The 27,396-nt window shown below is 47.0% G+C and overlaps 1 protein-coding gene across 1 annotated transcript; it reads right to left on the bottom strand.

Annotated features, from left to right (window-relative positions):
* Positions 1-23,417: 23,417 nt before the first annotated feature.
* Positions 23,418-26,839, bottom strand: LOC149338435 (iripin-8-like). Its single transcript, XM_089547650.1, has 2 exons — positions 26,649-26,839; positions 23,418-24,972 (listed from the first exon to the last, which is right to left on the bottom strand). Exon 2 carries the CDS (start codon positions 24,890-24,892, stop codon positions 23,663-23,665), a length of 1,230 nt encoding a protein of 409 aa, XP_089403776.1. The 5' UTR covers positions 24,893-24,972; positions 26,649-26,839; the 3' UTR covers positions 23,418-23,662.
* Between the last annotated feature and the right edge of the window lie 557 nt (positions 26,840-27,396).

Here is a 27,396-nt window from a genome sequence, read left to right on the forward strand (position 1 = left end):
GCACAAGTCTACCATTGGTCCGACCGGCTGACATCTGGAAACGCACTCTCGAGGTTGGAAGGGCCAGCAAAGACATGGTATGACTCCCTCTCTTCCGTCAACAAAACATGGCCGGAATGGAAAGAAGAAATTAAGCGCGCCTTCCCCACGACAGCGGGATTCCAACGACTTCATCGAGAAATGGAGGAGCGACGACAAAAGCGTGGTGAGCCCATCGAGTGTTATTACTACGACAAGCTCTCGAAAGCTCGCCGTTGCAACCTCACAGATGAAGCTTGCATTGAATACCTCATCACGGGGCTATACGATGACGACGTAATTAGAGCAGTGAGCGTGCGCACGTACGAGTCGCCGGAAGACCTTCTTCACTGCCTGAAACGCCTCGAAGAAAGATTGGGAAACACTGCCTCCAAAAGTTCAAAATCAAGTGGTCCCCCGAACTACTCTCGTTTCCCCGCATATGCCAACGCCCATGGCAACAAAAGCGAAGCAATGGCGTCGGCCTTGAACACTACCGACCACAAGAACCTTTCTCCGAAGGCGAGGAGGAAGCCGCCATGGAATGAAAGAGGAGAGCCCCTCTGCTTCAACTGCAGCGAGTACGGTCACGTGTCCCTCAATTGCCCGGCCCCACAGCGAAAGGCGAGATGCAACGCTTGCGGACGAGTGGGCCACGGAGAAAAAGACTGCAGGGCAAAAACGGAGAGAGGAGCGCGCGTCGCTCAGAACGTGTTGGGCTTTGACCTCCGAGCCGCTGAAGAGGCGAACGAAAAGTACTTTATGATGGCGAAAGCGAACGGCTGCGACATACGAGCATACGTCGATCTCGGTAGCCAATGCGTAACTCTGCGGAAGGAGGATGCCAACCGAATCGGAGTCGCTTACACGAAGTTGACCAAGCCGTTCACTATCGGGGGCTACGGGTCCGGACATGTGACACCGTGTGGGGAAACGAACATCACCCTCACGGTCGACCAAGCTACAGCGGACGTTCCCGTGCTGGTCGTGCCGGACGCGTCACAGTCCATACCCCTACTTGTGGGCCAACCTTTCACCGAGCAACCACACATCACGATTGTGAGGCGGAAGAACACAGTGCGGATATTTGAGGAGCACAGGAACGAGGACAATAGAGACGACACGCTTCAGTCCATTGAAATTCCAGAGCTCCCAGAACGACCTGTGTGCCTATGGGCGAAGGAAACAACGGTTGTGCCCCCAAAATACGTGGGTTTTGTTAAGCTCTACGCCACTGGTAGCGCACCACGCTCAGATGTCTTCGTGGACATGCAGCTCAGGTGCCAAGAAGGTCAAGAGCATTGCATACCACGCTGTGTCCTCAGCGTTGACGGGACCAACGAAACAGTCGTCCCTATAATGAACATTTCCAATCATGAACTGACCATCAAAGAGAACGAACGAGTCGCACGAGAGGAAATTTGCTACCCAGACGATGCATCGCCACAAGAGGGTGAGTCGGACACCAGCATTGTCCAGCCCTTAATGATAACGAGCAAAGAGTTTACCTTCGACATGGAATATCGTAAGGGGGCGGCAATGGCTCATGTTGATGCACTTAGCCGCTCTGCATACGACCCTCCAGAAGAGACGGATATCGTTCCTGGCCTTCACGTCCTTGCAACATGCATAGCGACAGAAGACGTGCTCACCGTTGCCCAGCTGAATGTTCCAAAAGTTCAAGCTTTGAAGGAAAGGCTAGAAAAAAAAGAAGACCTATCCAAAGAAGACAGGCGCGTCAAAAACGAATACCGGCTGCGTAATGGCATAGTATTCAAGAAGAACCAAGAAACCGACTCGAACGAAGGACTGCTGTGGGTAGTTCCAAACCAGACTCGCTGGAGAATCGTCAGGACATGTCATGATGACATTGGCCATTTTGGAGTGGAGAAAACCTTGAAGAAACTTAGGGAAAGGTATTGGTTTCCCAGCATGAAGCGTTACGTTAGAAGATACATAGCTTCTTGCATCGAATGTCTTTTCCACAAGACGCGATCTGGAAAGAGACCGGGCAAACTTCACAGCATTGACAAGGGCAACAAGCCATTTCGATCAATACACATCGATCACCTAGGCCCATTTGTAAGAAGCAAGTCCGGAAACGCCTACATAATTGTGGTCGTCGACTCTTTCACAAAGTTCGTATTGTTGCGTGCAGTCCGCAACACATCAGCTGCACCAGCGGCGCAGTTTCTACACGATGTGGCAGGAATCTTTGGCCCACCGGCTATGGTGATCACGGACCGCGGAACTGCTTATACAAGTGCCAAATTCAAAGCAGCGTGCGAAACTTACAACATCGTGCACGTCAAAAACGCTACTGCCACTCCGCGAGCTAACGGGCAAGTCGAAAGATATAATCGCATGATAACCCCGGCAGTGGCAAGCTTGACGAAAGATGCAAACGGCAAAGACTGGGACTCTGCGTTGCCTCAGGTATGTGGGGCATAAACAATACGCTCCACAAGGCCACTAAAACTACTACGTTCGGACTGCTCTTCAACTTCAGGCCGCGAGGCATCAAGGGCGACACGGTGGAAGACGCCCTCGCCGAGGAATTTGACCATGAAGTTGAAACCAGGCGAGCCGCAGCGGCGGAGAATATCCGAGAAGACCAACGCAAGCAACAGGAGCGGTACAACAGGAAGCGGGTGGAAGCGCCGACATACAATCCCGGAGATGTTGTACTAGTTGAGCGAGAACCGGCAGCAAGTGGGGAGTCAAGGAAACTGAAAGAAAAATACAAAGGACCGTATATCATCCGAGAAAGGCTTCCCAACGACCGCTACCGCATCGAAAACGTGCCTCCGGGGCGGCAAAGGCGAAGAGCTTACAGCAGTATTGCACCGGTTGACAAGCTGAAGCTTTGGGACCGGGAATTCCACGAGACAAGTTCTGAAGAATCGGAACGCGAGGACGATTCCGACCGGGACGGTCGGTGGCACAGGATGGCCGAATGTGAGCGCCAGCTCATCCCCGCCGACGGAGATCCTTCGCCGGAGGGCGAGCAACCCGAACTTTGAGTCCGAGCAACCCGAGCCGCCCGTGGGAGGAGAGAGTGATGTGAGGAGAGGATGAGGAGGACGAGCGCTTGCGCGGCGCGTAAACAACAGACTCAGGTGTTGGACACGAAAGAAGCAACACGGCCTCTTGTTAACCCAGTGATCCTTTGTAACGGAAAGACGAATAAACGTCTTTTGAATTGTTCGTTTAATCTTAACACTAGTTACTGCCTCCAGTCACCCCTGTAGAAGGAGCCAAGCCGGCTCCGAAACGTTGGGTTTGAAAATAAAGTTTTTGGTTGGAGATGTGTTATAACTTATTACATTTAGACGTACCCGTTAGCTTGCACGCCTCTGCAGACCAGGGAGCACTACTTCCTCGCCGCCTGCTAGCTAAGCGTTGTTAGTTCACTGTCCACAGTAATAAAAAAAGTACGCAGAATTTCAGTTGCAACAAATTGAAGTTTTAGACATGATTGGAACCAGTTGAGTTTGAAATCATTTGGACTCATTTGATTTCATATCCAGTTAGTCCTAATTTGTTTTGATGGTGCCCAGAAATCAGTTCTTTCCTGCTGGAACCAATTCGATTTTCTCCCAAGATCGCAGGAAAAGGTTTTGCAAGTCAACATTGCATTTTAAAAAAGTTTCATTGCAACATTTTTAGAGGGGAACTGAAATTCTGATGATTGGACGCTTTCAGTTAAGTAAAGCCAAACGAACAAGTCTGCTCCACACAGAGGGAATATAAGCTTAATAAATATCCACAGAACACACTTTTGCCCCCACTTGTATACTCCACTCATAGGGCTCTTTCGCTGGAGCCAGTGGTAGTTTTCCGTCGAGCGAAGCAATTTTATTTAATCACGCTCACGATGACGGGAGAAATGATGAGACAATTCAGCAGCGAAACCTGCTAATTTTTTTTTATAAAAACCTAATTTGTACGCTGTTGTTTGTTAAAGACAGCGATGTGCAGACACCAGTCAAGGAAATCATTGGTTTTCAATTAGAAAATTTTCACTCGCAGTTGGAATCAATAGAAACACCACCTGGACCTTCCAATTCGCATGCACTTTCAATGCTCAAGGCATTCAATTTGTGCAGTACATCTGGAGCTTCCAGTTGCTGCTAATCAAAAGTGCGATTTTTCTAACGAGAAAATCTAACTAGCACCCTTTTTTTATACTGGGACACCAACTGGAATCTCAGGAACTAGTTAGAATTTTCGGTTCGGATCTGAAGAACCTGTTCGATGTATCTCACTGGTTTGGAAAATTCAGTTGTTTCCTAAGATTTTGAAATGGTGTTGTCTGGTTCAGTTGGATTATCCAATTCGGACACATGACAAGAATTGGAATCTTTGGAATAGGAAACAATAATAGAAATGAAGACTTAGCTGCTAACGAAAACAGAACTAGAAATAAAGGTCACGTTGCAGTAACGAACGGCCGATCAATACCTGAGTCAGCACAATGGCACTCCGAGCGGTGCGCTTCATAAAAGTTGCCTTCTGCCGACCTCCACTTCTTGCAGACGTGGGAACGCCCTGAAAATTGCGCGAAAAGCAGCGCCACAACTTGCAGAATAACGAGCGCCCTCTACAATTTTCCAACCGAAAACCCTCGTTCGCAGGCGACAATCTCTCACTCTTGTTCGAAAAGGGAGAGGGGAGGGGAGGCACCCCTTTTGTCTGTATGAGAGGGAAGTTGTTTAAAGGACACAATAGAGCAGGGGCGCGAACGCGAGGAGCGGGTCGAGATAGGTGCTCGTCAGCGGAATGCATCATTGTAACCTTTCGAAAACTTCCATTTACGCTGTATTTCGAAAGCTGGTGGTGACCGTTAGGGCTTTAGGTTCACGCAGGTTAGGGGGCAGCGCCCCTCAGCTTTTCGAAGGAGGATACAGTGGAAGGCGCCTGACTCATCTCCTATCGCGCTAACCCAATTAGTGAGCAGAGCAGGAAGTGAAAACGCGGTCTGTGAACGAGGGTTTTGGTTTGAAAATAGCTTGCTGTAAGCCAGCTTTCCTGCAATTTTGCAAGTTATCTATTCCACCCCGCCTGTGTTTCACTTGTGCTAACATTCTTTCTTATTTTGAAATGAATTTAAGCGCACTAGAACACGCATTCATTTCAAAAAAAGCTATGCACCATCTAGCCCAAACAGAAGTTTTGTTAAACATTATTTCACTGTCTAGTGTGCACGAAGTGTTCATGTCTGTCCCGGTAAGAGCTGTTTTTATCTGAGGCACATATTCCAGCAAAATAACTTGTCGCTTCGGCGGGTTGCACCATCCCTTTCCTCAAAATGTATCTTGCAGATCGCCTGTGTTACATGAGGCAAGTACCGCCTGAGAGTACCTACCTGCAGCGCAGTCATTGTGGAAACGTTTACAACGCGGGTAAATCTTGTAGGATTTCGGAAGTTCTTTATTGAGCATTATCACGAGAAGTGAAGGCAAGTCTGTGTCCCACTGGTTTTTTACTCGCGACCTCACCTCGACAAAGAAACAGTATGGAACCAGCTCTCAGACTGCGCATTCCTGTGCCCGTGGTGATCAGTTACCGTCGGCAGAATTAATTGCAAAATGGGATCAGGTGCTGTGAAACAGGCCTTAACGCAAAGACCTTCACTGATTTAAAGACGGAGCTGTTGATGAAGAGCTCGCGCCTCGGATAGATGGAAAAAGAGTTTAATAGATTAAACCTCTTCTCTAGAAGAAATACTTTTGAAATCTATCGTGAAAACTACTAAGAAAAGGAAGACTTGCTTGCAGCTATGACATTAGGTGCCGGCGAGGTGCAACTGCCTGCCCTTTTTCATCTGCTTTAAAGGGACACTAAGGGAAAATATAAAACTAAGTAAGGCCAATAGATCATCCCTCAGGAACACTACGAACGTATATTTCTAAACGAAAAAGTAGCTGCATTGCTGAGTAAACCGCGGAAGAAAGTCCCGAATTCCCTCCAGGCTCAAAGCACCTGCGAAAAGTGAAGCACCGCGTGACGTTTTTGCAACCCGACCAATCAGAGGCGCCGACTTCCAAAGACCCGAAACTCGGCCAGAACCGAAAACCGAAAGCCAACAGATCAGTGGTCGCGGCGGCACCATGCAAGTACAGGTCGCCTCTCCCCCCACTAATTCAACGGGGCTTTCCGCTGCATTGCGTGCCTCTGCGTCTACAAGCGCTGCGGGTGCAAAAGAATCTGCGTGAAGCTATCGACGTCAGCTACACGCTGCAGAACAAGCTGCTGATCGCGCTCATGCATGCGTGTGTACAGCCATGAAATTTATGAGCGTGAACACGGCAGCGCGTGGCAAATAGCCTCCAGCCCTACTTGTGGCGATACGCGGCGGCTGCTTTCCGCAACGTGGTGGAAAGGGTTATACCGCGTTGCCAGCTTCCGGCAAGCCGAAGGACAGACCTCCCTTTCCACTTTGTTTACGAAAGCGGCCGCCGCGTATCGCCACGAGTAGGGCTCGAGGCTATCTTCCACGCGATGCCGTGTTCACGCTCATAAATTTCATGGCTGTACATAATCATCATCAGCAGCAGCGGCAGCCTCCCATGCCTCTCCTATTAACACTGTCCTTTGCCAACTACTGCTACCGTATCCGCACAAACTTCTTAATCTCATCCGTCCACCTAACTATCTAGCGCCCCTGCCCACGCTTGCCTTCTCTTTGAATCCAGTCTTTTATCCTTAAGGACTAGCGATTACCTTGCCTTCACATTGCATGCGCAACCCAAGCCCATTTCTTCTTCTTGATTTCGACCAGGATGCCATTAATCCGCATCTGTGCAAAATATTGCGCGCGCATTTTTCATCACACGGCGGACTGTGCTGTCGATTACCGCGTTTTGTTTTGTTTTGTTTTTTGCCTGACTAAGCAGTAAGTATGGCCACAGACAACCCTTGTGATTGACACCACTCTGGTCGCTGCGATTTCTATATACGTCCTTGAATTGCTTCCTGTGTGTTGTAAGCGGAAACGGATCAGGATATGCTGCGCCCAGCTGCAATCTGCCGCTTGCCTCGTATCGCTGTCGGTAGAGGGTGCGCATAACACTCACGAACACGCATGAACTGGGTCAACGCTTTTCTCGAGAAAAACCCTGCCTTTCGTGCATGATGACCCACGCTGAGAAACCTTTTTCTATAATGAGCCAAATGAGAGATGGTGCCTACAGATGGTATTTTTCAGATGTTTTTCAGCACCTCTAAAAGCACATTCACCTTTCGTCTTTACAGAAAACATGGAAGACCACGCACTCGCATAGCGCTTCACAGGTTGACGATGTGCATGCATATGCATGTCCGCATAAGCGCGTGCTAAAAAAAAAAAAAACATTCATCGCCGTATCGGTTGCAGCCTGCACAAAGTCGCTGATTCGACGGCTGGTGTGAGAAAAAAAATGCTTCTCTGGCCACGTAATAAGCACACACAGCTTGAATGCCGTTGAAAGCTCGCAGTTTTTGAACTAGCTAAACAGGCTACACGCAACCTGAGTGCACGGAACGCGAGGCGAAAGTTCAGCGCCATTTTTTGCGACTAACCTTTCTGTACGTCGTCTTTTTCACGTTGTTTTAATTACGAGACCCGCTCGCCGCGCTGATTTCCTCGTATTTCGACGGTAATTGTCCATCTAGACGGCGAAATAGCGTTCGGGCATGAATACGTCACTCGCCGTCGTTGCAAGAATCATCCCGCGGCGGCACCACGTGTACCACGCTTTTAAATAATTTTCTAGCTTACAAACGAGTTTTCTTTTCGGTACAAATTAAATATTTGCTATCAGGTAAGCCTACCCCATCAGTCTAGCCTGACTTGGTATTCCCCTTGAGTGTCCCTTTAATTAAGCCATCATTATGTTCTCAGGTACGCAGTAAAAAATCATACAACCAGGCCATTTTTTTCCCGTCGAGAAAAAAAAAACTTACATTGCTGGGAAATTTTGGGATAATGCCAATATTTCAAAGTCAGGGGTATTTTTAAAAATTATCTGTATTTGCATCAGTTCGCACCAATTTGCTCACAATTTTCTATTATTTCAATTTACTTTATCTCATTTTATTCGAACGTCAACATTACAGATGCTGATGACCGCGAACAAAAAGCCTCTAAACGGTCTTGGCGGGGTCCACGGCCCCTAAACATGACACTGACAACAAATGGGGGTACAAAAACAACGTATCAAACATGGAAGGATCTGGTACTAAATCAAGGCATACTTAAGCAAGTATTTAGAAGATAAACAGTTTTTAGTAAAGTATACAGAGCGTAGTGAAACACTGAAAAAAAAGACATACAAATGTAGACATTGTGTCTACGATGCATTTTGCAAAAAAGAAAACAATTGTTTATCTGCATTGTTTATCTATAAAAACGTTTTTCTTGTTTAAAAGCGATGGGAGCATAATTCCTAGCATCGGACCATCATATTTAGTGCGTGCTCGAGGTACTTCTCAGAGTTCAGTAGTGCGAGTATTACATGCGTGTCGTTTACGAGTCAGGTTTGCTATGTGAGCTAAAATGTTTTTATTCTAATTCCGCTTTTATATCACATAATGAGCATTGTTTTATAAATTTCAGGAAGCGTGACATGTTAACTTCCTTGAAAATGGGTTCATTGTGGCCGTCCTAATCAGCGTTTGTAGCTATACGTTTTGCTTTTTTATATGATGCAAAGTTTAGCAGCTTTTGACAAAATAGGTGTTCCCCGCATCAAGTGGCAGCATCTTATATATGATGTAAACAAGGCATTGAAAATTAGGCGTTTAATGCTAACAGGTGCGCAATATCGCAGTTTGCACAAGATGCCCGTTATAGGCGAAACTTCAGCTGCAACTGTGTGTGTGTGTGAATTCCAGGACATACTTTCTTCGAACACAACACCGAGACATTTAGCTTGAGTTACTATTTGAATGTTTGTGGTGCCAAGAGGAAGTAACAATTTTTTGGCCTGCTGAAGACAGCTTTTGTTTTTCGGTTGTTTAATGCGAGCCAGTTAACAATACTCCAAGAATGTAGTGTATTTAGCAGCAGATTTGCGCTTGACTAAAGAAGCCCGATATAAGACTCTATTAAAGTATGCTGGTGTCATCAGCGTATATGATAAATCTTGCTGTGCTGTCAGTGTCAACCAGATCGTTGATGTAAAAGGAAAACAGGAGAGGCACCCAAAATACTTACTTCCCTGAGGTACTCCTGCGCAGACTGCTCTCACATCATCAGGCACATGGTTATTAATAAAACGATTAATGACAACTTGCTGGCGGCGACTTTGCGCATAGGATTTTAGCAGCTGAAGTTAAAATGCCCCAGAAACCGCTATAATTTCACCTTAAGAAGAGAGTTTTATGGTTAATAGTGTCTTAGAATATTCTATAAATGTGCCTAATGCGCACATTCCTCGCTCTAACGCGTCCAATATTGTTTCCTTCGGTGTCAAGAGGGCTGTCTCGGTACAGGTCCCTTTCTTAAATTCTAATTGCGCATGTGTCATTAGTTGATGTTTTGTTACGAAGGACACCACACGACAAGAGATTATTTTTTCCAGTCCTTTTGAAAGAACTGCTAAAATTGAAATAGGTCTCTAGTTAGAGAGCTCGTTTCTATCACCGCTTTTGCGCAAAACCTTTACCTTTTCAACCTCTAACTGTTCTGGGAAAATCGTCATGTAGGAAAACAAGCTAACAGATAAGTTCAAGCTGGTTCAAGTACAGGAGAGATTAGGTCTAAGACATGGTTTATCGGTCGCATTTGAAGCCCATAAATGTCACAGCAGATGCTATTTTCAACCAACGTGAAAGTGCTAAAAACTTCAATTGCACCCGCTGGCGCAAAGAACGCGCTGTCAGGCCTCCTAGCACCTATATATTGCACACAGCTTGAACCATGAGCGCTGCTTGATTACGATAGAAGATAGTCATTAAAAGAATTAGCCGTACGTGCGTATGTTATAACTCCGCCGTTGGAAGTAATCGAGTGTGTTTTGCGCGCACTGTCAGGGCTACAATTGAGAATGCATTGAGGCGCCGCCAAACAAGGTCAGGTTTTTTCATTTCATCGCCGTTAAACAAACTCTAAATGTACCTTTCTTTTTTAGTAGCGTAGTAGGCTGTTTACTTTGTTCCTTTGTGCTTTGAATTCTTCGAATGTGTTATTCTTTTCATTCTTTAAAAACACTGTACAATTTACTTTTCCTGCAAATTTCTTTTGTACAGTTCCTTATGATCCACGGTTTTTTGTTTTGCGTGTCGGTCTGAACGATTTATGCAAAATCTTCATCATAAACATTCATAAAATTTGTGTGAAAGCAGCTGTAAGCGGCTTAAGGCCGTTTACACTCAAAATTTCGGACCAGTCGGTCTTTGCTATATTGCTGCGAAATGTATCTAGATTGAAACCATTTATGTCTCTTATTCTTACGGAGGCGACCTCTGGTGCTTCGAGCGTGTGAGCCGAGTCAGTGATCATTAAGAATATCGGCAACTGATCACTGATATGTGCGCTTACGACACCCATATAAGGTTTGAGTCATGGATGTTTGTTATGAAACCGCCAATTAACGCCGAGAAAAGGTTCTGAATGCGGCTTGAGTTATGTATAACCCATTTGCGTCTAGTATCCTGCAAAATTCAGTCTGTGGCACTAAAGCTTTGGTAGAATCAACATTCAAATCTCCTTCTAGTACCAGTTCATAACCATTGTCATTTACCCATCGAAAGTACTCACCGACAAAAAATGATGAATTTTGGAGCGCTTCCTCAAGGGAGTCTGTATAAAGTACAAAATGCATTTTATTGGAGCGGATAGTGGGCACTTCATAATCGCAACTAACATAAGTGTAATGCGATAGTCGTAGGAGGACATATCAGGAGAGTAAGGAGCCTGTTGAACTACAGGAGTCTGGTTTTTCGCCAGAAAAGCCTGAATCAAATGCGAGGAATGCGCAGGAGCAATGCCGCGAGGGATGCGCCAATTTCTTGTTGACCTCACTTCCGGTCTCTTGCGCCGCACAGCACCACGTAGGCGATGGAGGACATCCCTGTAGTACTCTTTAGTCATTCTTTGACCCTGTGGGGTGCGTACTCGTGGTATGCCACACAGAGGGAGTCAAAAAAGCAGTCAGCATCACTTTGACATTGCTGCGCACTTGGCGGGCCTTCTTTGTTCTTGGTGACGTGGAATGCGTCCTCTGTGACGACTGGGATTTGGTTTCCGGGTCGTACCCGTACACCCAGGACTCGTCACTAGTGATTACGGCGTCGGTGAAGTCAGGGTAACTGTTTGTGGAATCCAGCATGCACTGTCAGACTTTAACACGAAGCTGCTTTTGTTCCACCGTGAGCAGCTTCGGCACGAATTTCAGCGCAACTCTCTCCATGGCCAAATCTTCGGTGCGAATGGAATGTGCAGAAAAATTGCTGATGTGCACCTCTTGCGCAGTATCTCGGATAGCCACACAACAGTCCCGCATCACCACAGCGTTCACTTCGGCAATGACCTGGTCATTTCGGCATGTTGATGGCCGACCGGAGCGTCGCTCTCTCTCCACGAATGTGCGGCCGTCTTTAAACCAGTTGCACCACTGCTCAATCTTTGTGCTGCTCATAGCATCATCACCGAAAGCCGTCTGAACATTTCGAATGGTTTCCACTTGGCTATCGCCAAGTTTCTGGCAAAATTTGAGGTAGTAGCGCTGCTCCTCTCGCTCCGCCATTTTCCTTGCAACAAAAAACCGACGAGAGCACGGCGCACTGCCTCACTCAAACGCTACTTCCCAGCGACTGACGCTATCGGCAGGCGGGAAAAAATTCGTGCATGCGCACGAGGGTTCAAGGTCTGCTGCTGTAAGCGCGCTTGTTTCATATCCGTCAGGTGTTCGCAAAAAAAAATAAAGTCGGATACTTTTCTAACAGACCTCGTATGTCGTGCTACGCCCTCGGCAAGCCAGAGGAAATCTTATATAATTTCATTTGGTTAATTCCCATTTTACAGTGTACTTAGAGTCTGCTATGTGATTCCCTATGGTTACTAATCAGAAATCCTTTGAGAGACATCACAGGTACAAGTTTTGTGCTTTTTCTGCAGTTTTCACTATTCAAGTTCTCCGCCATTAATGCGCCATACGCCACCTTCTTCTTTCCTATGGGTTGCTGCTCTCTTTTTTTGTTTTTCCTTCTTTTTCTCTCCCTAACATTTGTGGGCTGGACTGTACAAAACATCCACTACAACTTCTCAACCTTACCTCTGCGTTCCGCCCCTGGAAATCATGACGGCTTTTTTTTTTTCATTATTATGACTAGAGGCCGGATTTTTAGGCACTAAAAAGCACGTTTTAGGCGCCATAAATAGGCGGTTAAAATTGCATTTGAGGCACCTAACGGAGAAAAATAGGCACTATAAACTTTATCAAAAGTGCACACAGTTCCGAACTTCAGCGCGCAATATCTGCTGTAAAATGAAACAAACACAGCAGGAATGATTTGGGACCTTAAGCAAGGTGCGAACATTAGAAGCCGTTTTTTTAAGGCTGTCGCGCTACTTTTCGTAAAATACACATGCTTCAGCAGAGCAAAAGGGACGGTTACCAATTCTTTTAAAACACTTTGGTATACCTCGAAACAAACAATTCGCTTGTCGTGTACAAAAGTAGAAACAATGAACACCTTAACAGGAGGTCATGTATTTAGAAATTGATAGAAACATTGTCAATTCAAAGCATCTGACAAATGAGTTCAGTCTTCGCTCACACAGGAATTGAACTTATTTATTGCAGACATACACGATGCTTCAACATTAATAAATATGTTGTCATTTGTGTAAACAGTGTTTTATAGTTTGTGGCTTCACGTGTCTGGAGCCACGCGACTATCAAACGGTGCTCGCCATTAGAAGAGTCTGGAAACCATAAATACGATCCATGTGTTGTTGGTGTGTGTTCTCTCCCCTTGTGTCCGTCGTCCTGGTTTTGCGCTACTCTTATGTTATGGATCAATACCGACTTGCCCAAATTTCCACCCTGATGAATCATAAATACGAGGTGCTAGAAAATGTTACACGCAGTGCTGCTTGATGCGGAATATGCCGAAAAGAATCATAGCTCTGCACGGGCCTATGTACATCCACGAGGATCTATGGTAAAATAAACATCATCCATCTAGAAATCACTTGTAAAGCTAAGGAAGCAGTTGCAGACAAGCACGAATGCGTGCGTGCACGAATGCGTTTTCGTATGCACGCACGACTGCCAGCTGTCTAGTGTGGCCTGCTCCAACAAGATTACCGCCAAGTGCCATTTGATGAAGACGGCATGCGGCTGGGGCACAAGGAACGAAAATAAGGCAGGTTACCCCTGCAGGTGGAAATTTTAATCAGTTAAACTGTTTCCAGCAGGTTTATGGAACATTTTGCAGTTGGTTTCAATTCTAACCAACTGGGAATTATTTGGACGAACCTATAACTTACTCCGTATACTTTCCAAAATCTGGTGCCATCTGGTCAACTACCACTTTAACAGCCAAAGTCATCAACAAGCTGCCACGATAAAATGGCAGAAAATAGGAAAAAGGTTGCTTCGATATTTTCGGCTGACGCGGTTGGTATTGTGTACACAGCCGGTGTAGGTGCAGTGTTCACCACAGTCAACTTACGAGGTCATCTAATGTTGCCACGTGTGTGTTCTACTCAAAACCGAAATGGATTCGAACGCAAACTGAATCTGAAAGCGAAACCACAGCGTATTTCAGGCCCCTTTTCGGTAAAATAGGGCATTTTTAGGCACCGACGTCGTAAATAGGCATTTATAGGCACTGACACCCAAAATAGGCATTTATAGGCACTATAAAAAGAGTATCAATCCCCGCAGGGAGGCGTCTACAGCATGCAGACGTTGGTGAGTGGCGACACCACGGGGTTAACCCGAGCATCCGCAGGGACATCCCCTCAGGGGGATGATGGTGAACAATGCGTCACCACGGACCCGAGCATCCGCGCTTAGCCGTGCGTGGCATCGCCGTGTCCGGGGAAAAGGGGATCCTGGTGGTTGAGCCGATGCCGAGCGTTTGGACCCTTAAGGCCCCTCGGCGGAGGCAACACACCACTTTGGCCCCAGCTTCCTGTAGACGGCACCTCCGGCCTGACCCGACCGGGGGAAATCGGCAGTCGCCTTTTCCTATCCTCCCCTCTATCTTTCACTTTCCTATCTCTTTCTTACAACTTTCCTGTATCCTCCTCTCTTCTTTGTTTTTTTCTTTTTCCTGGCGGCGAGGGTTAACCGTGTGTGACCAACTACCCTGAGTTGAGTCATATTAGGTTATAGTTAAGGTGTACAGCTGGCGTGGGCAGGACTTTCTTTCAAGTACCTGTCGCGTCCCCTTGTTGGACTCCATGGTGGGTGGCTGGCACCATGACCGAAAAACTACATTTTTTATGGCTCCCCCCCTTTCAAAACTTGATCGCTCTCTCAAGAGAGGGCGGACCGAAGCAGATGACTTTTTCCAGAAAAGAAAAGTATCCTTTCCAAAATTTCATGTCATTCACAGTAAAGCAGAAGAAACACAAGCAAGGGTAATATCCCCATTCCAAGTCTCAAAACGCTTGACGGATGCCTTAGGCCTTGGCTACAAGGTGTCAAAAATGGCCAGTGGCGACTTACTTCTTGAACTGCGCGACAGCATACAACACTCAAAAGTTGCAACAATTGTATCCATTGGGGACATCCCTGTCTCTGTGACCCCACATCGGTCTCTGAATACTGTACGAGGCGTCATCTCTGAAATAGATTTTGTCCACCTTTCTGAAAAGGAAATGCTCGAAGGACTTACTGACCAAGAAGTTATAGATGTCCACCGGATCAAGATCCGGAAGGATGGCAAAGAAGTGGACACCAAACACCTGATCTTGACATTCAACATGAGCACATTACCCGAATCCATTGAAGTAGGCTACCTGAAATTAAATGTAAGACCGTATATTCCCAACCCACGCAGATGTTTCAACTGCCAGAGATTTGGCCACGGCTCCCAGAGTTGTCGCGGCCGCAAAACTTGCGCAAAATGCTCTTCGAAGGACCACCAATCCGAAGAATGTGTTGCTAACCTACGGTGTGCAAACTGTGATGGCGACCATGCTGCCTACTCCAGGGCTTGTCCGTCCTGGAAAAAAGAGAAAGAAATCATTACTCTCAAGACTACGCAAAACATTTCTTTCAAAGAAGCAAGAAGGCAATACTCTCAAACAAACAAATTCACCTTCACTGCAAAAACAAACTTCGCCGATGTGGTGCGTGGGCGCGGCGCACCACACCAGGCTTCGGCACCTGTCCAGGCCACACGTAGTGAGCCTGTGGTGGGGCCATCCGCGCCGTCTGGTGGAGTAGCTCACGCTACTCCGCCTACCCCAAAGGAGGGGACGCAGACCCCCAGGTCGGCGGGCCCAAAGACCTCTTCCCACAAGTCGAGGTCAAATTCGAAAATCAATGTGCCTCCTGCACGGTCGTCCAGTGCCTCCGCAGAGGCGATGGACACGACCCCGGGTAGCCCCTCGCCGTCCACGTCGGATGGTCGGCGGAGCTCCCTGGATCGGTCAAAAAGAGACAGGCCCCGAGTCACGGGGCCATAAACAACTTGATCTAGTGTTTTCAATCAGTACAAACACAAAACTAAGATGGCTTTCATAATACAATGGAACTGTAGAGGAATGTTGAGGAACTACAGTGATATAACACATATTCTAGGGTCAGTGATGCCTCTAGCCCTATGTCTCCAGGAGACAAATCTTGGTCCACAACATTCAAATATCTTAAAACATTATAAAACTTTTAGACGTGATCGCGAACATGCAAATAGACTGTCGGGAGGCGTCGCAATCATCACCCAAAGCGGCGTCCCGGCTCAAGAAATCAAACTAAAAACGAAACTTGAGGCGGTTGCGGTTAGCGTCATCAGCTACAAAACCATAACAATATGTTCCGTATATCTTCCCCCACACATCACATTAACATGCCAAGATCTAGAAGGCCTGATCGATGAACTGCCGGAGCCATTTCTGGTAGTTGGCGATTTTAACGCTCACTCTCCGTTTTGGGGAAGCGAACGCTGTGACTCTAGAGGACAAACAATCGAAGATTTTATACTTTCTAATAATGTCTGTCTTTTAAATACGGGAAAAGCCACATATTGCTGTCCAAGCTCAGCAAAAATGAGCTCTCTCGATTTAGCTTTCGCATCACCATTACTTTTTAACGATTTTAAATGGGATGTTTTAAATGACCCCATGGGCAGCGATCACTTACCTACCATCATCAGGCTCTCATCGTCCACTCCAATCATATCCCCACAAGGCCACGGCGCTGGAAAATTCAGCTCGCCGACTGGTCACTTTTTACAAAAAGTGCCACTCTGGAAAAGGAATTTTGTGACGACCTTAGCACAGATGAAATTAATGAGAAGTTTACTGAACGCATAATATCGGCCGCAACACTCGCTATACCACAAACAACAGGACTTGCACAAAAGAAACACAAAGTGTGGTGGACAAAAGAATGCACATTAGCAAAAAAACAACAAAAGAAAGCCTGGAGCGCTCTGCGTCGATATCCCACTGCAGAGAACCTACTCACCTTTAAGAAGGCAAAAGCCAGAGCGCGGTATGTGCGAAGAAATGCAGAGAAAACCTCTTGGCAGAAATATGTCTCCTCAATAAATAGTTCAATAACATCAAAGAAAATGTGGGAAAAAGTGCGTAAATTTACTGGTGACCATACCCCTTTCACACTTCCTCTCTTGACAGCACCCGGGACACAAACATCTTTAGAAGAACAGGCCAACATACTGGGCGAGCATTTTGCTGAGATCTCAAGCTCATCCAACTACACAAACACATTTCAAAAACACAAAGCAATAGCTGAGAAACAAAGATTCCCATCTGGAGCAGGTGTTCATGAGGATTATAACCAGCCTCTCACACTAGAAGAATTAAATAAGGTACTATCTTCTGGCAAAAAGACAGCACCGGGACCAGACAACGTGCATTACGCTATGCTTGCACATCTCTCCGAGGCTGCTGTAGAGGCACTGTTAAAATTCTTTAATAAAATCTGGATAACTGGCAATATACCTGACGAGTGGAAAAAAGCAGTCATAATACCTTTTCTCAAACCCGGAAAACCACCAACAAGTCCTAGCAGTTACAGACCAATAGCCCTCACCAGCTGCATTGCTAAATCTTTCGAAAGTGTAATAAACATTAGATTGACCTTCATACTTGAATCTCGGCAACTATTAGATACACACCAATGTGGGTTTAAGAAAGCATGCTCAACCACAGATCACCTTGTCCGTCTAGAAAACACCATCCGGGAGGCGTTCATCCACAAGCAGCACTGTATTGGGGTCTTCTTCGACTTGGAGAAGGCCTACGATACTACGTGGAAGTTCGGCATCCTCCGTGACCTAGCAGAGCTAGGTATCCGCGGCAGGATGTTGAACTGCTTGAACGACTTCCTGGCTAACCGCACATTCCGAGTCCGCCTAGGAGCAACTCTCTCCATGACTTTCACCCAAGAGAACGGCGTACCCCAGGGGTGCATTCTAAGCACGACACTCTTCATAGTAAAAATGAATTCCTTAGCTAAAGTAATACCCAAGTCCATAATGTATTCAGTCTATGTAGATGACCTACAAATAGCATGCACGTCCTCCAGCATATCAACCTGTGAGAGACAAATACAAATCACACTAAATAAACTAGGTGCTTGGGCAGACATAAATGGGTTTAAATTTTCTCCTCAAAAAACAGTAGCTGTTCTTTTTTCATTGCGACGAGGCCTACAGGTCGATCCCAATCTATACTTGAATCACACTGCGCTACCAATTAAACTAGAACATAAATTTTTAGGCGTAACTTTCTACAAGAAACTCACATTTCTACCACATATTAACAACCTTAAAAAGAAAGCTTCTCAAGCCCTCAATATATTAAAAGTTCTCTCACGGAAGCGGTGGGGGTCCGATAGAGCAAGCCTTTTACAAATATATCGCTCTCTGGTGCGCTCCAAGCTGGACTACGGGTGCATAGTATATGGTTCGGCAAGAGCATCCTACTTAAAAAGATTAGACCCCATTCATAATCTTGGTCTGCGCCTATCATCCGGAGCATACAGAACATCACCAGTAGTTAGCCTTTACGTTGAAACTAATGAAGCCGCTCTTGAGGATCGAAGAATCGCCCTTACATGCTCATATGTCTTAAAAATCCGTTCTCTTCCGAAACATCTCTGCCATCCAGTTGTAACCAAGTGCCCATCTAAAAGATTATTCATCAACAAACCACATTCTATCAGACCATTACTGCTGCGCTTTGAAGATAAATGTGAAGAGCTAACAGTACTAGATGCCCTACTGAATATTGCACAAAGGAATGAATATTTACCACCATGGTACAGCCTGCCTTCAGTATGTGACCTCACAATGACACATTTAGATAAAAAGCAAATGCCAAATGAGTACATATTACAGGAATTCTTTGCACTACAAGAAAAGTATGACACTTACATTGAATTTTATACCGATGGCTCAAAAACAGAAAGTCACGTTGGAAGTGCAGTAATCCAAGGAAAAAACAAACAGATAATGCGACTACCAGAATTCGCATCGGTTTTTACTGCTGAGTGTTATGCCATCTTTGTAGCTGTGGAAAAAATAGTAAGAGAGAATATCAAAAATAGCATCATTTACACCGATTCCCTGAGTATGCTCAAAGCACTGCACTCCAGAAATGCTGCTGAACCCATAATAGGTAACATCATACACAGCATTGTTAAAATCACAAAACAAAAACATAACATTAAATTCTGCTGGGTTCCTAGCCATGTTGGAATCGTAGGTAATGAAAAAGCAGATGTATGCGCTGCACAAGCCCGGAATGGCCAAATAAAACAAGTGAGCATACCGCACAGGGATTGCTTAAAGTTTATCGACAGTAAACTCAGAAATAAGTGGCAGGCCGCATGGCAAGATCACGTAAACAACAAATTAAATTCTGTGAAACCAATTTTAGGGGAATGGCAATCATGTAGGCATCAAGAACGTTTTACCGAAATTATTTTATGTCGGCTCCGCATTGGACACACCCACCTCACGCACAACTTTCTGCTAGCCAAACAAAACAAACCTCTCTGTGAAATGTGTGGTGCTGAACTCACAGTGAACCACATTTTAATTTCATGCATAAAACTAGAAGAACTAAGAAAGAAATATTTCACAACATTTTACAGGGAAAGCATCCCATTACACCCCATGCTACTCTTAGGTGATCGAGCACTGGTTGATATTTCATGTATTTTTAGGTTTCTCAAGGAAGCCAACGTTTTAAACAAACTCTAAGTATTTTTAGAAAGCTTCACCATTAACAAAAACTCTAACCTTGTGTTTGGCGCAGCATAGCCTCAGTTGCTTTTGCGCCATAAAAATCAATATAAATAAATAAATAAAAAGAGTATCAAACATATTGTCAACACCTAATTCGTGCTCATATGTAAAAATGGTGCGCCTGCGAAGCGTTGAAAAAAATAGGCATTTGCCTAAAATCCGGTCTCTAATTATGACTGACCGTGCCGCCTGGAAGAACGCCTGAACAGCAGTGAGGGGGGTCGGGGGCCGTAAACCGTATAACAGCCGTAAGACAGCCGTAAGCAAGCTCTGGAATTAACCTAATCCAAGACCATCGCACACAAACATGCCGAACCAAGCAGCCTGGCTAATCAGTGTAGTGTTTACATGGTGAGCAACTGCATATTTATATCGGATCACTGTGCGATTTTTCAAAACAAAACGAAATCCGACCAACACAATGCTCTCTTTCAATACCTGCGGAGGATATATATATTAGCATACAAAAAAACATGCTAAAAACCGCTTCACCATTTTTTACGCCTTGCAAAGAATTACGCGCTTCATTGATAACTGCATTTTTTTTATTTTCATTTTTCTCAATAGGAAGCCAGCCTAATTTTTGCCTGCCAGAGTTCTTTTAAGCGAAACTAATTTGCCCATAAATCCGTGTAGACATGTGCGACACAAATTTAGCGTGGTATTTTATTCCTTCAGCTATTTACTGATGTCCAGGTTAAACACAAAAGCCACCACACCGGGGTGTTTTAAAAGCTATTTTCATGTTACAATAGCGCAGTCATAAGCTTCGCATATAAAAAGTAGCTGCACCATAGCTTTCGGTTTGCGGACTGCAGCAAAAACTCGACCACGAGATTCTGCTCTGTACGAAGCTACCGAAGCGAACCTAAAGAACTGAGGAATGCACACCCGCGGTGTCTGAATAGCCTTGTAACAAATTGACAAGAACTTAATGCAAGAGCACAAAACAGGAACGTATTAAGGCGAAAGCCTTTAATGGCTCGTCCTCGCGGCCATGACACTGTCCGTCCGTCCTTTACATCTGAAAAGAAAGTCATAACTAGTCATTAATAGTCACAAGTCATGACTAACTAGTCATTAACCCGAAAAAAATCCTAAAACCTTGTGCAGGGCGAGAATCGAGCCACCATCCTTCCGTTCAATAGCCGAGCGGGCTGACCCCTACGCTACGGCTACTTTTTTTCATTTGCTGCCTGGCTTTAATTGGCACATAACATTTAACCAAAAAACTTTCAACAAAAAAGCACAAAATGCTGCGCTGTCTTCCTGCCAACGCATACGCAGTTTTCCTTGTCTAGCTTAAGGACGCCGGAGAGCATTGCGGGAAAGGCTTTCGCCTCATCGCACTTTAGATCACCTCGAAATTTTTATAAGAGCGAACCAATCAAGACAAATATGCATCAGCAGCGCGAACACAACACAGGAAGGAGAAGGAGAAGATAGTACAGAGCGCTGTACTATCCTCAGAGCGCTATGTACTATATTCTCCTTCTTCTTCCTGTGTTGTGTTCGCGCTGCTGATGCATATGGACCGCAACCAACTAGCCCGGCAGATGGTGTTATTCAATCACGACAAGGAAAGAAAAATTGAAAAAAAAAAAACTTTGTTATATCATTCATGAAAGACTGCTATCGTTCCTCGCTCGCTGTCTGAGCGCCATTATCCGCGTTAGGTTGCGGCCTCGGCGTAGATCGCGATGTTTACCCACGTCTTCTGTTGGGCGGACAGAGTGTAGTTGAGTCTAATTGAAGTAGACTGCCCGCACCACTAATGTATCGCGGGTTGTTGGGCGGACAAAGAATAGGTTGGGGCAACCGAAAAGGAAATAAAAATAATAAGCCCCTGCCCGCACCCTGTTGGTAGGACAGAGAGTAGATGAGTCCTTTAGAGAGGACTCCCCGCTCCACATAAGTGTTGGGCGGACAGTCGGGAAACACCGCCATCGCCTTGCAAAGCAGCGTGGGCGATAGGGCGCTTTTCAGCGGCACCCCGGCCGCAGCGAGACGCGGCGCCGCGACTTCGTGGCCCATTTTCACGTGATCCGTACGCTCGCGCAGAAAACCCCCAACAAAAGCACGCAGGCGGTCGGTGACCCCCGCTACGTCTAGCGCCTCGCGAATCGCCGCACGGCTACGTTGTCGAACGCTCCCCGAATGCCGAGGAGAGACAGGCGACAGACAAGTCTCCGCGCCTGGGCGTGCTCGAGAGAGGAGACCGCGTCGGAGACGGTGTCAGCTGCGCAACGCATGCTTCGGAATCCGGATTGCCACTCTGCTGAAAAGCACTCGGTCCTGCTGCGCGCCTTTGCTGCAGACGCACCTCTACATGGGTTTCAGCCCTTACAGCACCGGCATCGGCTTCTAAAGAAGCAAAGGTTTTAGGCAGGAGTAAAAGCACGAAAGCAAGAGTTGTTTTGGAAATTGGAGGCCTTTCATATTCATAAAGAGGCTAGCCAGTGCATCAGCGACCCTTCGATAAATTTGTACTCGGCTGAGCGCGTGTTTTTGGACAATGTCGTGTAACGTCCTGGCCCGTTTCTTTGGTCGTCTGTCGATTCTCGAAGTTTTTTCGTTCATATCCGTTCCACATCTTTTCCTTTTGTCATTTTCATGTTCAGAGTTACCTACCTTTTCTTGTTACCCGCGATTTTTTCAGAGACATGAGGTGAGCTTAGATAAGTGTGAGCCATGTAAAAACTGTTAAAGTAGCCTGGAGCTGCCCGAATGTGTGCGTGTGTGGGAACGACTATAAATGTGTTTCTTGCATCCATGAATAAATCAGTTGTTAGTAGCGGTCTGTGTGCGTCGTTTCCGTTCTCTGTTTCTGCGCTGAACCAAGTTTCAACTATGTCGTACCAACTAGCCCAGCACGAAGTTTTGTTCTATTTTATGGGCTCTGAATCCTTGCGCCCGAACCCCACAGGCTGACCTGCATGGGCGGGCTCGCACACGCCTACACAAACGCACAATAAGCCTTTCCGCGCTCATCGGAAGAAGAGAGGCAGTGGACAACGGTCATGGCACAGCGGTTGTGAGCCCCCCCCCCCCCCCCCCCCCCCCCCAACCCCCCCCCCCCCCCCCCCTCCCCGCGCGTTCCATTGGCCAGTTCTAGTCGTTGTCCCCTGCCTGAGAAAGTGTTGCATCATATTGTCCTTCGGAAAAACGCGAGGCCCTCTACTCCTGATGACGTCAGTGAATAGCACTACGCTCACTGTACAAGCAGCGACGCGGCCTCCCACCATGTCTGAACTCACGCGGTGTCAAATTGTCCTTTAGTGGCGAAATCAAGAGGGAAATCTATCGTAATACGGAGATAATTCGTAATTCGGAGCTGAAGAAGAATTTGGCCTGGTACGGGGACCGGGGCCTGGACGAATCTTTCTTTACCTGCGAAGTTTTTGTGGAAGCTCTTTCCTTTGCGCTTGGGTTGATGCCAATGAATTATTTTCTCCCTCATTACAAATCTACTCCACCTGAGGAGATTCCCCTGAACATTCAACCTTCATCTATAGTACAGAGTAGCAGAAGGCAACAAATCAGAAATTTTAATTTAGCGCTGTATAGTTGTTTCCCTGCACTGATGCGTTTCATGCAAAATGACAAACATTCCTATTTAAACCTCATCCGGACGGAAACCCGGATGTTATTGATTGCGTTCTCTTTCATTTATTTCGCGAAATTGACCGTTGACAGTTTCACGCTCCACGTCTAAATGTGTTGTTATTGAAAAGTTCTGGTTCGTGGCACACTGCAAAACTATCGAACTCTGCCCTGCAAGTCAAGTTGTGAAGATTAACGATGCCATGAAAAGGTGATCTTGGTAATAAATATAAAATAAAATCATTTGAGAGCTAAAAACGAAAACACACTTTCATGAAGTCCTGATGGAAACAAGCGGCATTCAGGTCAGATTTCAGGCCATACCCGATTTCAAAGAACAACATCTGTAGGCATTTGGTTTCACTCACTTTTAGTTTTGACTCGCTTTTACAGCACAGTCAGAGTACACAGCCTCGTTTTTTGTCGACTGTGAAACAATGCCCTACGTAAAACAAACAGCAAAGGTGTACTGTTTATCGTGCGCTGACCGTTCTTTCCAGAAAGAACAATTCTTCCACACATGGGCGCACCACCGTCATTTCTCCAACCACACTTGTGTCATACACGGAAAAAAATCCAGCACGCAAGCGCATTCACATCACGCCTGCATCGTCACGATCTGAGCGATAAACAGGATGGCCCCCGTCGGTTCGTGCCTGATAAGGGCGAGGAACGGCCGGTCAACGATGAATTGCTTGAAGTGCACAAGAGACTTGGATACAAACTGCGCCTCCGTCGCGGCCACGGCGCGAGTACCCTTTTCGTCGACGTCCATCGCCGCCTTGTGGAGTATCTCGTTGAGCCTCAGATCCTGGCCCTTGCTGATCCCCTGAAAGTCCGCCGCGTCCGTGAATGGGACCTTGAGCCCAAGCTGCTCGAGGATGCCGCGCAGCTTAAGCAGCTTCTGCACGTTCATCTTCGGAAGACTAAGCTCAACCTCTTCGGGTTCCATGTTGTCTACGATTTCTTTGACCTTCTGAGCGCTCAGCCCCTGCACGACGCTGGCCAGCGGGCTCTGGCGGTTGCGGGGGAGCATGAGAATCATGCTGTACTGGTCGTCGGCGTACGGCACCTGCAAGGCGTCCACGTTCAGCTCGTCGTCGTGGGCGAAATTGAAGGTGTGGATGATGAACATGATGGGAACACGCACGATGGTCCCGTCGTAGTTGCGGAAGACGCGGTTGTCCGTGAACTCCGGGTCGAACTGGGTTTTCCAGTCTCCTTTGAAGTACATGGCGTTAAGGACGAGCATCTTCGTGCTCTCTTCAGGAATCTCCTCCAGAAAGCGTGGAATCCGGCCGCGTGTCTTCTTGCTAGCCCACTCGTTGACCTCTTTGACGACGTCCGCGCCCCGTCCTTGGGCGAACTGCACCGTGGCGAGGCTAGCGTCGAACAGCTGGTTGATTTCGCGGTAGTAACTGGCATTGAACGGGGCACCTTCTTGAATGAGCACTGCGGAAGCGTGATCCAAGGCAGTCGCCCTGTTTGCTCCCCCCGGCGAAGACATTTGCCGCAGAAGCTGGCTCATGAGCGGACTGGAGGGATTTCCCATCTGGGCGGACATCTGGTAGGCCGTCCGTCCGCGCGCTCCCATGAGGACCATATGAAGCACTATATTGACGCTGATGGGGGACAGAAGCACGTTCTGCTCTCCCAGCGTCTGCAGGATGCGCAGGCCCAGGCCGTTGTTTCCTCTGACGACATCGTCCAAGGTTTGCTCCGAGCGCCGCAGCGCGCTTGGCGTTTTGCGCGCGCGGATTGCGTCCAGAACACCACCTTGGATTCCCAAGGGAGCCATAAGGCACAGGAGGAGCCACGCGAGCTTCATTTCTGCTGCAATGAGCCCCACTCGGACTTGATTGTGACCTCCCTACTTGAATGACGCTGCGTGTCAGCGGGCGTCTGAGGCTGCACAAAAACAAAAACGAGAAACAAAGCCACTTTGTGAGTACCGACCCCTCGAGAGGAGGCGTACATCGAAAACCACTTGCCCCGGCGCTCGAGCCGACGAGGCGCTCAAAGGAGCATTCGGCCTTCGTCGGAACCTGATTTGAAGCAATGGACGCGCAGTTGTTTTGTGCCTTCACGGTATAAAGCTTTCGGTAAAGCCTGCATGAAACGGGAAAAATATACACGGGCGCATACCGTTTAACGTTCACGACTTTTTTTTTTTTCATTTCCTCGCGGTAGTTTAGATTCGAACCAGTCTCAATGGCTTGAACCGAACCTAAGTGGTTTTCTGACTCTGGCTCAACACTTTTTCACCATTCTCTACATCTCGTAAACAATGGCATTTTAGCACGCCCCGTGCAAGCCCAAGTGGAAATTTTTCACGGTAAAGGTTCGCGAGAAGCCAAGAGCTCATTACTCGCGGTTTTCCTCGTTCCTGGACTAAAACAAAACCTCCGCAACGGCAGCATCAGAGTGGACGGCTTGTGAGATTATCATTCAGTACTCGAACATGCTATAACGCTTATGTAAAATGCCCCGGCAGAATGGCATTGCATACGACGATAATTTGTTTGCAGCGTCTTTCGATCAAGCTCCTCAGCAGTGGTGACGTTCGCGACGCTGTACCTCCTGGCGTTGAAGAGAAAAGCACTCGCTGCAAACGAGGAGCGCGCCTGGCGATATCTCTGAGAGCCTAAGACTCGATAGTTGGAAACCGCACAAAACAGATAGATGAAAGGAAGACTCTATTTCATCTGTGTGTCTTGTGGTGCTCAGTACGCTGTAGTAGCAAACTCAATGCGGAAATTATTTTTCTTGAGGCGCTCCCTAAAGTCATCCCCACCTAGTGTTCGTCTATTGGCGTACAATTCCCTCATCCGTCCGTTACTAGAATATGCCGTAGTCATTTGGGACCCTTTCACGCTAACAAACGTTCAGAAATCAGAGAGAATACAGCATAAAGTAGGTTGATTTGTTTTTAACTCGTATGGCCGTGCATCTGTAAGTGAGCTCGTGAGGCGAAGTGGGTTACCCCCCGTCGTTGAGCGCAATCGTGTTTGTCGATTAAAGTTTTTCTTCCAGCTTATAAAAGGACATTATAAAGTTGATACTTGTAATTAATTTTCTTACTCCTCAGGTTATAACACGAGACAAAAGCATGCACTAACAATAACCCCTTTGAACGCGCGAAATAACTGCTTTAGATATTCTTTTTTTCCCGAGGACAATTACTGATTGGAACAAACTAAATAGCGGGACTGTTAATCAAAATTCTTTACTGCTGTTTGAAAAGTGCCTGTAAGTGTTATGAATTTGTGTGTTTATATGCTTGTATTTTGTTTTGTCCCACCCTGCTATGATCTGTACAAGATCGCAGGATCTATAAATAAAATAAATAAATAATAATTAAGACTCGACGGTTGGAAACTGCACAAAACACACAGACAAAAGGAAGGCTTTATTTCACCTCTGTGTCTTGTGGTGTTGCCACCCGTCCGGCACATGCCACCTAGCCCGCAAAGTGATCTGGCTATAATTCCTCCAAGACCCTTGCGCAAAGCATGTCATTGTAGACGGATGTCTAAACAGCAATGGTAGAGACACGAAAGGTTCAGTCAAAATGAATCGCTCACCCGTCGGGCTGAAGACGGAAGCCTTGGGGAAACCAACAAGGGAGAGGCGGCGCGCGTTCGGGTGGTGGTGCGCCCGACGTGCTTATACGCAGCAACAGCGGCGACGCCGCAATGAGGCCGGTGGAGCAGCCATGCCACGCGTCCTTGCTTCGCCGCGAGTCGAGCGCACACTCAGAAGGGGCGAAGCATGTACGCATTACCGGCGCGAACGCAACGCATCAAAACCCGTTTTCGGAAAGGATGAGCCGACGGGCGCGACAACAGCGTTCAAGGACGGCAGTTTTTTCCCCGCTGCCACGCGCTTCGCCGTTACCTTCGCGGGCAGGGAGACGCGAAACACGGACGCGAGAAGGAGGAGCGCCGTCCGGCCGCGTTGAATGAACGGTGACGTCCGCGCACGGGCGTGCACGACTAGGGGTAACCCACTCCAGTGCAGCGGATGAATTCTTCTCACGTGCCGGATGTGATAGCCGTGGCGGCACGATGCACCCGTAGCGTGCTGCGTGCGTCAGAAACCGGAACTTGTGATCTTCGCCTTGCAGGTATGCTTGTGTCATGCGCGGACTGCAGAACCGCCCTGTCACGCGGAGGTTAGAAGAGTGGCAGAAAGGCTTCATGAGCTGCATGAAGTCGCTGCAGAAAAACTACAAACAGCGTGTAAGTGCAGGGGCAGAATCACGCAATGTTCAGGATCTCAGAACAGCCACAAAACGGTCACAAAGCCCAGCTCCTATCGGTCGGCACAGAC

This window comes from Amblyomma mixtum, chromosome 6 (genome assembly GCF_055824585.1).
Source record: "Amblyomma mixtum isolate Tamu chromosome 6, ASM5582458v1, whole genome shotgun sequence".
In the NCBI taxonomy this organism is placed as follows: Eukaryota; Metazoa; Arthropoda; class Arachnida; order Ixodida; family Ixodidae; genus Amblyomma; species Amblyomma mixtum.

What these genes read in the sequence shown, in the direction of transcription:
- LOC149338435 (XM_089547650.1), bottom strand. Translation starts at nt 24,892, where the DNA reads ATGAAGCTCGCGTGGCTCCTCCTGTGCCTTATGGCTCCCTTGGGAATC.